General features: G+C 44.4%; 1 protein-coding gene across 1 annotated transcript in view; it reads right to left on the bottom strand.

Moving 5' to 3' along the window:
- Positions 1–796: 796 nt before the first annotated feature.
- Positions 797–11,862, bottom strand: part of SMYD5 (SMYD family member 5) — a 43,570-nt gene continuing 32,504 nt past the window's right edge. Inside the window, exons 10-13 of the mRNA XM_077463180.1 lie at positions 9,208–9,264; positions 7,141–7,235; positions 3,262–3,332; positions 797–1,352 (exon numbers count right to left, since the gene is read on the bottom strand). Coding sequence (XP_077319306.1) covers positions 1,208–1,352; positions 3,262–3,332; positions 7,141–7,235; positions 9,208–9,264 — 368 coding nt within the window. The 3' untranslated portion in view covers positions 797–1,207. The remainder of the gene's footprint in view (positions 1,353–3,261; positions 3,333–7,140; positions 7,236–9,207; positions 9,265–11,862) is intronic.

Here is an 11,862-nt window from a genome sequence, read left to right as displayed (position 1 = left end):
CTTTGAGCCAATACTCATGCCCAAAAAAATATAAAAATACAAGAACCAAGTCATTTTTGAGAAGCCGATCGATAATACAGTGGGCCATACAGGAAAAAGCTGGAAAAGGGACAACGCAGCTGGAATCTTCTAAGATCCCTTTCACACCACACCGCTCATAGCGTCGGTGGTAAAACGCGGCAATTTTTTGCGGCGTTTTACCATCGGATTTGTGTCGCATTTCGGCCGCTAGCGGGGCGCTTTTACCCCCCCACTAGCAGCCGAGAAAGGGTTAAAACCGCCGGCAATACGCCGCAGAAGCGGCGTTTTGCCGGCGGTATTACAGCGCTGCCCCATTGATTTCAATGGGGAGCAGCGGTGGAGGAGCAGTAAACACACCGCTCCTTCACCGCTCCAAAGAAGCTGCTGGCAGGACTTTTCCCTGACGTCCTGCCAGCGCACCGCTGTAGTGGGAAAGCCCTCGGGGCCTTCACACTACAAACAATGGTGCACAGCAGTTTTAGGGCAGATTTCTAATGCTATAGTGCCTGCAAAACGCCCTTGGTGTGAAAAGGGTCTAAAAACAAAAAAACAAACAAAAAGAAAAACAAACAAACACACACAATTCAGCATACCCACCCCCACCCCCTGCACACACACACACACACACACACACACACACACACACACACGGGTTAAGGATCAATAATAAAAAATTCTAGCTCATAACCAGTGGCATGTAGTTGCCATCATCCCTTCTAATGAGTACGGATCAGTAATATGGCAACAGCCCAAAAAAAACCTAAAAAAATAAAAATTGCGGATGCCAAGCAAGATCGCCTTTACTGAATCGGGTCATGCAGGGGCTGTATATAAATAATGCGATATGTAAATTGCAGATTCTATAAAATCACAGCACAGTATGAAGAAAAATGTAAACATTTATCTGGAAGGGTCCACAAACCTCGCATACCGTGGTCTGGCCCCCCCACCCAAAATTTGAGAAAGAGGTATAAAAAAAAAAAAAAAAAAAAAAAAAGGAACGTTGCAAGAACACCGTTTGTAATGAAGAGTTTTCCCGTGGCAAAGGCATAGCCAATCAAAGTGCTCGGTTATGGGCATCTCAGGGTTGGTCATTGGGGGAGGGGGGGGGGTGGTGGTTGGCATCTCCAGATCCTCGTGCTGTAGGGGGATGGGGGGAATGGAAGGTCCTGATGTTGCAGCTTCCTCAGACATCGGTCATCTCATCTTCCAGCTCGGCGTCGTCCGTCTCTTCCAGTTCAGCGTCGTCGTCTTCCTCCTCCGATGTGATGTCCGGGTCTTCCGCCTGAGACAGGCACTTCGGACAGGAGCAGATGAACAGGTAGTTCTCCCTGGAGGAAGGAAGGAGACAATTTTTTTTTTTTCCCCCAGGCATTGACCGAGCAATGCGATTTACAGCAGAACCATTCCCACCAGTCTCTGCACCAGAGAAGCTTGCGCTCTAATGTCCCCACCACAGTCATCATTATACATTTATATTACAATGTCTAACAATTAAACTTTTTCCCACCAGGAGGTCCTATGCACAAGAGGAGCTTACACTCCAATGCCCCTGTACCCCCCCAACAGTCACACACTAATATTAATATAAATTTTTATAGCTCTGACATATACCGCAGTGCTGTACAGAGAACACTGAGCCATTCACATCCGCCTCTGCACCAGAGGAGCTTACACTCTAGTGCCCCCATCACAATCACACATGGATATAGCTGTACAGAAAACCGAGACCGTCACATCAGTCTCTGTGATGAGGACATTAGAGTGTAAGCTCCTCTGGTGCAGAGGCTGCTGTAACTGGCTCTGTTTTTTGTACCACTATATCCATGTTTAACGTGTGAGTGTGATGGGGGGCATTAGAGTGCAAGTTCCTTTGGTGCAGAAACTTATGTGACTGGCTCAGTGTTCTCTTTACAGCATTGCAGAATGTCAGAGATTTATTATTATTATTATTATTATTATTATTAATAGTGGAACTGTGGTGGGGACATTAGAGTGTAAGCTCCTCTGGTGCAGTCACACACTATTAATTATACATTTATATATCTGACATATTCCACAGTGCTGTACAAAGAACACTGAGCAAATCACACCAGTCTCTGCACCAGAGAAGCTTACACTCTAACGTTCCACCAGTCACACACTATTATACATTCATATAGCTCTGACATATACCGCAGTGCTGCACAGAGAATACTGAGCCATTCACATCAGTCTCTGCACCAGGGGAGCTTAAAATCTAATGCCACCCCCCCCCCCCCATATGGGTACACACTATTGTTATACATTTATATAGCTCTGACATATACTGCAGTGCTGTACAGAGAACACTGAGCCATTCACATCGGTCTCTGCACCAGAGGAGCTTACACTTCAACACCCTCAGCAAAATCACTTGGACACCAACAAAGTCAGAAAGTGGTTGTAAAGTCAGAAGGCTTTTATATGTGAATGCATTCTTTGCATCAAGATAAAAAGCTGTGTGCAGCAGCCCCCCCAGTTTCCCCAATACTTACCAGAGGCCCCATCTAGATCCAGCAATGTTATACGAGAGACTCAGCTGTTCCAGGACTCTGCCTCCTCATTGGCTAAGACAGCAGCGAAGCGCCATTGGCTTCTGTTGCTGTCAAAGTCAGTGAGCCAATGAGGAGGAGGAGGGGGGGGGGGGGGGGTCAGATCATAGCTCTGTGTCTGAATGGACACATGGAGCTGCAGCTCAGGTGCCCCCATAGCAAGCTGCTTGCTGTGGGGGCACTCAACAGGAGGGAGGAGCCAGAAGGGTGGAAGAAGAGGAGGAGGAGGAGGAGGAGGAGGAGAAGGAGGAGGATCTGGGCTGCTCTGTGCAAAACCAATTGCACAGAGCAAGTATAACATGTTTTATTTCCTATAAAAATAACAACGCATGAGACTTTAATATCTCTTTGAAGTGTTTCTAAAAATCGCTGGAATAAACCCAATGAGAATGTCCAAACAGCATGCAGGCCTTGTCCTGGTGGGACTGAACCCTAGACCCCAGGCCTTCCATACTATAGATGTCAACAACCACAGAAGAGTCAATTAGGCTGGATTCACACCTATGGCAGTTTTAGTGCTTTTTTGCAATTTGCAGATTTGCACTACAGAACGTGTTCCATAGGAAGCCATGTTATATGGACTGCAGTGCAAATCTGCAAAATGCAAAATGCACAAAAAATGCCATAGGTGTGAATCCAGCCTTAAAGAGCGGCTCCGGAAACTGACCTGAGTGTCTTGTGTCGACTGTGTCGGCTTCGATCCCTCTGACAGCAGTCCAGATAACTAATACAGATCTCCTGAAAGACATCAGAGGTATGAGGAGTAAGCAGCATTGACAATTATGTGAACAGTACAGGCCGAGCTTATACAACTCCGATTCCAAAAAAGTTGGGACGGCGAGTAAAAAACAGAATGGGGGGGAGGGTAGGATCTGTAAATCTCAGAAAACACAAATTTTATTCACAACAGAAAACAGATATCAAAAAGTTAAAAAAAAAAAAAAAAAAAAAAAAAAAACAGAAAATGTACCTTTTTTTTTCCTCTTAAAAAGGTACCATATTTATCGGTGTATAACACGCACCCCCCCCCCTTCAAATGAGGGGGAAATGGTGGGTGCGTGTTATACAGCGATCTCTGCGGTCTGGGAAAGGTGAGGCTGCAGATGGGCCCTGAGCAGGGTGCATTGATGAGCGGTGACCCTAGTTTTGCTTTCAAAGTTCCTTATTTAACCACTTCAGCCCCCGTAAGATTTTACCCTCTTCCTGACCAGAGCAAAAAAAAATAAAAAGTTTAGTCCGATATGTCTTCTACATATTTTTGGTAATAAAAAAAATATATATATATTATATCTATATCATCACAATAAGCGTATATTGATTGGTTTGCGAAAAAGTTATAGCATTTGCAAAATAGGAGATAGATCTATGGCATTTTTATTATTATTTTCTTTACTAGTATTGAGAGATTATATATATATATATATATATATATATATATATATATATATATATATATATATACACATACACACACACACACACACACACACACACACACACACACACACACACATATATATATATATATATACACACATACACACACACACACATATATATATATACACACATATATACATACACACACACATACACACACAGTGCCTTGCGAAAGTATTCGGCCCCCTTGAACTTTTCAACCTTTTGCCACATTTCAGGCTTCAAACATAAAGATATCAAATTTTATTTTTTGTGAAGAATCACCAACAAGTGGGACACAATTGTGAAGTGGAACGAAATCTATTGGATATTTTAAACTTTTTTAGCAAATAAAAAACTGAAAAGTGGTGCGTGCAAAATTATTCGGCCCCTTTACTTTCAGTGCAGCAAACTCACTCCAGAAGTTCAGCGAGGATCTCTGAATGATCCAATGTTGTCCTAAATGACTGATGGTGATAAATAGAATCTACCTGTGTGTAATCAAGTCTCTGTATAAATGCACCTGCTCTGTGATAGTCTCAGGGTTCTGTTGAAAGCGCAAAGAGCATCATGAAGACCAAGGAACACACCAGGCAGGTCCGTAATACTGTTGTGGAGAAGTTTAAAGCCGGATTTGGATACAAAAAGATTTCCCAAGCTTTAACCACTTGGGTACCGCGCTATTGCCGAATGACGGCATTAGCGCGGACCTAGATTTCCGGGACTACGTCTATTGACGTCGTCCCGGTTACGAGCGGCCTGCGCGCCCCCTGTGATCGGCGAGTCCGTGAGACTCGCCTGATCACCGATCCGTGTAAGGGGTCGATCCCGACCCCTTATCACGTGATCAGCTGTCAGCCAATGACAGCTGATCATGTGATAGAACGGAGCCGGTAATCGGCTATTATTCCTCCTCGCGCTGACAGCGCGAGGAGAAAAAAAAAAAAGCCGATCACCGGCGGCCGTGATCGGGACATCAGCCCCGATCACGGCCAGCAATGAAAGTCACCACATGCCACCTGCCAGTGCCCACCTGCCTCCCGCAGTGCCATCCTGAAGTTTAACAAAGTAAAAGTAAGTGCCCCCCGTCTGTGCCCATAATGCCCACAGTGCCACCCACAGTGCCACCCCACAGTGCCACCCCACAGTGCCACCCAATCTGCCTCAAAGGTGCTGCACCCCAGTGCCGCCCATCAGTGCCCAGCAGTGCCGCCCATCAGTGCCCAGCAGTGCCGCCCATCAGTGCCACCTATCAGAGCCACCTATCAGTGCCACCTATCAGTGCCCATCAGTCCCATCTATCTGTGGTACCTATCAGTGCCCATCCGTGCCACCCATCCGTGCCACTTATCCGTGCCACCCATCCGTGCCATCTTATCTGTGCCCATCTTTGCCCATCAGTGCCGCCTTATCTGTGCCTATTAGTGCCGCCTTAACTATGCCTATCAGTGCCCACCAGTGCAGCCTATCAGTGCCCACCAATGCAGCCTATCAGTGCCCACCAATGCAGCCCATCAGTGCCCACCAATGCAGCCCATCAGTGCCCACCAATGCAGCCCATCAGTGCCCACCAATGCAGCCTATCAGTGCCGCCTTATCAGCGCACTTCAATGAAGGAGAAAAATGACCCGTTTGCAAAATTTTATAACAAACTATTAAAACATGATTTTTTTTTTTTTTTTTTTTGCATCTTTTTTTGTTTGTTTAGCAAAAAATAAAACTCCGAGCTGTAACTAAATACCACCAAAAGAAAGCTCTATTTGTGGGAAAAAAATGATAAAAATTTCATTTGGGTACAGTGTTGTATGCCCGCGCAATTGTCATTCAAAGTGCATCAGCGCTGAAAGCTGAAAATTGGTCTGGGACTGAGGGGGGTTTAAGTGCCCAGTAAGCAAGTGGTTAAACATCCCAAGGAGCGCTGTGCAAGCGATCATTTTGAAATGGAAGAAGTATCAGACCACTGCAAATCTACCAAGACCTGGCCGTCCCTCTAAACTTTCAGCTCAGACAAGGAGAAGACTGATCAGAGATGCAGCCAAGAGGCCCATGATCACTCTGGATGAACTGCAGAGAACTACAGCTGAGCTGGGAGAGTCTGTCCATAGGACAACAATCAGTCGTACACTGCACAAATCTGGCCTTTATGGAAGAGTGGCAAGAAGAAAGCCATTTCTCAAAGATATCCATAAAAAGTCTCGTCTAAAGTTTGCCACAAGCCACCTGGGAGACACACCAAACATGTGGAAGAAGGTGCTCTGGTCAGATGAAACCAAAATCAAACTTTTTGCCCACAATGCAAAACGATATGTTTGGCGTAAAAGCAACACAGCTCATCACCCTCAACACACCATCCCCACTGTCACACATGGTGGTGGCAGCATCATGGTTTGGGCCTGCTTTTCTTCAGCATGGGCCGGGAAGATGGTTAAAATTGAGGGGAAGATGGATGCAGCCAAATACAGGACCATTCTGGATGAAAACCTGTTGGAGTCTGCAAAAGACCTGAAACTGGGACGGAGATTTATCTTCCAACAAGACAATGATCCCAAACATACAGCAAAATCTACAAAGGAATGGTTCACAAATAAACGTATCCAGGTGTTAGAATGGCCAAGTCAAAGTCCAGACCTGAATCCAATGGAGAATCTGTGGAAAGAGCTGAAAACTGCTGTTCACAAACGCTCTCCATCCAACCTCACTGAGCTCCAGCTGTTTTGCAAGGAAGAATGGGCAAGAATTTCAGTCTCTCGATGTGCAAAACTGATAGAGACATACCCCAAGCGACTTGCAGCTGTAATCGCAGCAAAAGGCGGCTCTACAAAGTATTAACGCAAGGGGGCCGAATAATTTTGCACGCCCCACTTTTCATATTTTTATTAGTTAAAAAAGTTTCAAAAATCCAATAGATTTCGTTCCACTTCACAATTGTGTCCCACTTGTTGGTGATTCTTTACAAAAAATAAAAATTTTATACCTTTATGTTTGAAGCCTGAAATGTGGCAAAAGGTTGAAAAGTTCAAGGGGGCCGAATACTTTCACAAGGCACTGTGTATATATTTATTTATCATTTCTCTCTCCCCTCTGAAAATGACTCTGTAATCTCTGTAATATAGGAGGGTGGTCTTACCTCTCCTGGCTTGATATCTTCTAGAGCGGTCATGTGGAGGAGGAAGTTATTGTCAGGAAAGGAGGCCTCAGCATTGGGGACACAACTGTGGTTACCTGCAGAGAATGAAGAACGAGTCAGAGATCCTGCCAAGGACTTGGAGCAGAGTAAAAGGGTAGAAGAGACAGACATAGTTGTGATAAGAGGTGCCAGTATAGGGAAATGACTTTTGAGGGCAAATCAAAAAATAAATAAACGGAAAGCCACGGTAAAGAGGACACCAGACCACCTCTGACCAAGGAAACTGCCAGATGTCCGGCTAATAAATTCCTAACTCCGAGTTCTCCTTTTGGGATCACTGGGACCTGAATTCACTTTACTAGACCCATGTCATTGGCCACTGGAAACCCTTTTATAGCAGATTACAAAGTATGGGCGGTATAGCCTGCCTTGTCGCCCACTACCAAATCCATAATGCACGGTGTATGGCGAATGTCCTAATCTGAACTATCCTGAATTGTGTAAAATAGCAGAGATTCTCCTCATGGAGACTGCATGGGATCTGGATCTGGTTCTTTTTCGCCAGCTGTATAAGGGCAGTATGCTGAAGGCATCCGATCAGCTGTGTGCGGAGTTCCCTCTACAACAAACAATTTAATACAGATCTTCAACTCCGACATGAAATACATAGATGCAGACACAAAACGCTCTCCTTTGCTATATCTAGCTCACCCACTACTGCGGGAAAATTCTGCCAGCTACCCCACGCAGGGGTCTGATATCGAGGGCCTACTCGGTTTTTGTTGACTTCTATTCAAGATCACACACTGTTAAAAAAATAAAAATAAAGTCGAGCCTGTTGGGTCACCGATATCGGGGCAAGTGGGATATGGCCCTAGAGGCGCTCCCTGCTGTGTGTCGGTGTCAGCTGCAAATAGACTCAATTATTTATCTTACACAGAGCTGATTGCACCCCCCCCCCCCCCCCGGTAGGCTATATGATTGAGGCCAAGGGATTCTCCCTCATGTCCAAAGAGTTCTCGATGGTTGGGGGGGGTTTGGGGACTTTATATACACATGATATGATGCTGCCCGAAACGTGCCAGATATTGCGGCGGAGATAGTGCTTGTTATTTCTGATCTAGCCCTAAATACTTATACCTCTTCATCCGCTGGTGTGCTTGCTGGGCGCAATTGATTCTGAACTATATCCAATAAAAAAAAAAAAAAAATAAAAAAAAAAAAAAAGTATTTATATTATGGTGTCCAGGTTATTGTACCGAGCTGATCACCTGATTTTTGTTGGCTTTCACTGCGCCTTCTAGGGCGCAGTGTATCGCCTACGTTAATTCCCTTCTACTTAGGGAGCGGTTGACTTATTGCCATCAAAAAATGTTTAAAATTAAAAAAATAAAAATAAAAAATAAAACATAACCTGATTTGGCAAAGTTGGCTTGATAACCCAAGCCTTGCCCCCACCACAATTAGTGATGGATAGGTTAGTACAATTATTTTTAGATTGTGAGCTCTAATGAGCAGGGCCCTCCGATTCCTCTCCTACCAAATTGTATTGTAACTGTAACGTCTGCCTTCATGTCGTAAAGCGCTGCGCAAACTGTTGGCGCTATATAAATCCTGTATAATAATAAAGACCACCTAGAGTTGGCCCGAGTTTAGGAATTTCTCCACTGTACATCTGAGAGCAGACAAAGGAGACTTCTGCATAAATCGACCCTCAATAAACTTTTGTTTTATTTTGCTCTGTTTTTTCTTTACTGTTTTTGTTTCTTCATAAAATTTTGGACAGGCTTTAAATATGATGTGATGTACCTGGTTATATATCTCATGTTCAGCGTAAGTGTTGATGGTTGCCATCTTTACCTATCAATTCTATGATGTACAAGCACTTTTTTTTCTCGTCAAAAAAAATTAAAAATAAAATAAAAGGGATTTGGATTGAAGAAAAGTATATAGAGACAGAGACCATTTCTTTTCTGGCTCTTAATTCCTAAACAAGTAGCACCACCAGAGGGCGCTGTTGCTCTAGATATTGAATGAAAGGCCATTGAAAGCCAGCGATAGACTCACAGCAACTCTGCAGCAGGTACAATCCAGACCCCTCACAGTTCAGGAATTCTCCCGTCTCTGCAGAGGAAATAAAAAAAATGAATAAATAAAAAATAAAGTAGAACTTTTACCCATCAGTAAAACCTTATTCTAATTATTTCAGTATTATTGGGTCTAATTTGCACCCCTTCCTCTCCCAATCTAAAAGCTGCTGCAAAATGCATTAAGGTGGAGAACAATAAAAAGGTAGATTAAAAAAAAAGGTGAAGTGCGGTCAGAATATCCAGCACACAGTGCAAAAGGTTAGAGGCTACCTGGGAACCCTGGGCGGACTACATGCATATCTCCCCGACACCTTAGTTATGCTTAGATGAAGTTCTTTTGGATGTTATGGTGGGACATCCTCTTTATCCTACCTCTGATCTCTTCCTTATCCATATATTATATGTATTATATATATTCTCTTTCTCCTTTCTCTGTTTATGGCTCAGGTACTGGACTCCACCCCGTCAGTATGTGGGAGATGCACTCCAGTTGTCCCCATAATGCTGGGACAACTTGGCCTCCCTTGACACATATAGTGGAAGTCTCCACCCAGGAGCAGGTTTTATACCCCACCCCCCCAAGTGGAGACCACCCAGTGCCAATACACCAGGAACCCTGCTGTTCATGATTTTTCAAGTTTATCAGTAGGATACGCTGGGCCAGAGACATTATAGCTCCATGTACTAAGAAAGTCAGGGAGACTCGTACCCCAACACAGGATCACTCTGCCCAACCACTTCATCTGACTATTTATTTATTTTTATATATTCCCCCCCCCCCCCCCCACCACCACTTTATTGGCTCCTTTTGACCACCTCATAGGGACCAGTTTCCCCTTTTAGAGAGATATGTGTATGTATGTATACACACACACACACACACACACACACACGACAGTGGTGTAGTGGTTAGCACTCTCGCCTAGCAGTAAAAAGGGTCCCTGGTTCGAATTACCAACCACAACACTACCTGCCTGGTGTTTGCATGTTCTCCCTGTGCCTGCGTGGGTTTCCTCCCAAACTCCGAGAGAAACAAAGACAAAATATATATATATATATATATATATATATATATATATATATATATATATATATATATATATATATATATATATATATATATATATATATATACACATACATACATACATACATACATACACACACACACGGCTCAAAATTTCAAGTCCTGAGCTACTAGCCAGGCCTCAAGGGTTACTCGGTTGCCCCACCCAACCCCGCCCATAAACACACCCTGTCCCTAGACACACCCAGTCCTGCCCCTAGACATGCCCTCATAAACTATCTCATTAAATTACACTTAAAAAGTTTTATGCAGAATTAAGTTATAAAAACAACAACAACTTTATCCATGCCCATCAATGCAGCCTGCCTCCACCATGCAGCCTGTGCCCACCATCCTCCATGCAGCCTGCGCCCACCATGCGCAGCCTGTGCCCACCATCCTCCATGCAGCGGAGGAGAGGAACAGGAGAGACGCCCAGATGTTCAGAGCGCAGGGAACACAGCAATAATAGCTTTCAATTCAATTGCAGAGTTCCCACCGCTCAATGTCATATACAGCCCTGCCCTCTGGTCGGGAACTTTTAATGACAGATCACCCGTCCCGATTGGACGGGTGATCTGTCTATCAAAGTCCTGGGACAAGGGGGCGGGGCTGTATCTGTATCAGCGAGCAGTGGGGAACACGGCAATGTTAAATGAAAGATGTTATCGTTGTGTTTCCCCCTGCGCCGCGCTTTGAACATTCGAGCGTCTCTCTCTCTCTTCCCCTCCGCGATCGATGGGAGAAGGACTCCCACCCAGGCTTCCAGCGGTGCTCACCCCCCTCCGCTGCAGGCAGCCCTTCCACGCCAGCCCTCAAAATGCACTCACAAAATGTGAGTAGGTGAGTGTAATTTTTGAGGGCTGTGTGTGTGTGTGTAATGTAAGTATGTATATATGTGTATATCTATATATATATATATATATGTGTGTGTGTGTGTGTGTGTGTGTGTGTGTGTGTGTGTGTGTGTATATTCTAGTTCATGAACAAATTGTCCTGTTTTGTATATAATGGTGGTATATATCCCTTCACCATTAGCTGTGAAAGTCCATATAAATAAACAATCTTCTCTTTCTTCCACTATGGTGTCACCTATGTGCTCACGAGCCTCTCACCTTTATACAGCTTAGTCCCGTGGGGTCTCCAACTGGCGGCCCTCCAGCTGCTGAGAAACTACAAGTCCCATGAGGCATTGCAAGTCCGCCAGTTACAAGCACAGGCAGAGGTATGATGGGACTTGTAGTTTCATAACAGCTGGAAGGTTTGAGATCCCGTGGCCTAGGGCAAGCATGTAATATTACTATTCTGGTGATGCCATTTCATCCACTCTCCTCTAGGAGTCCTCAGTTTAATCACCCAGTCGGCTGGTCTGTATGGTGGATCAGGGCTTTATGGTGTTTGCGGCGGTCCTCTCTCCATTTCATCCACAGTTCTCGAGATAGAGATTATATATATATATATATATATATAGATAGATAGATAGATAGATAGATAGATAGTAAAGACCCTTCCATTAGTGTGATAACAGTTACAAAAAGGCAATCACAACCATTAACTGCATTATGC

This window comes from Lithobates pipiens, unplaced genomic scaffold (assembly GCF_037356315.1).
Source record: "Lithobates pipiens isolate NorthernLeopardFrog02 unplaced genomic scaffold, aLitPip1_a1.2 Scaffold_3, whole genome shotgun sequence".
Taxonomy (NCBI): domain Eukaryota; kingdom Metazoa; phylum Chordata; class Amphibia; order Anura; family Ranidae; genus Lithobates; species Lithobates pipiens.
The sequence above is the reverse complement of the archived record's forward strand: the minus strand, read 5'-3'. Positions and strand labels throughout refer to the sequence as shown.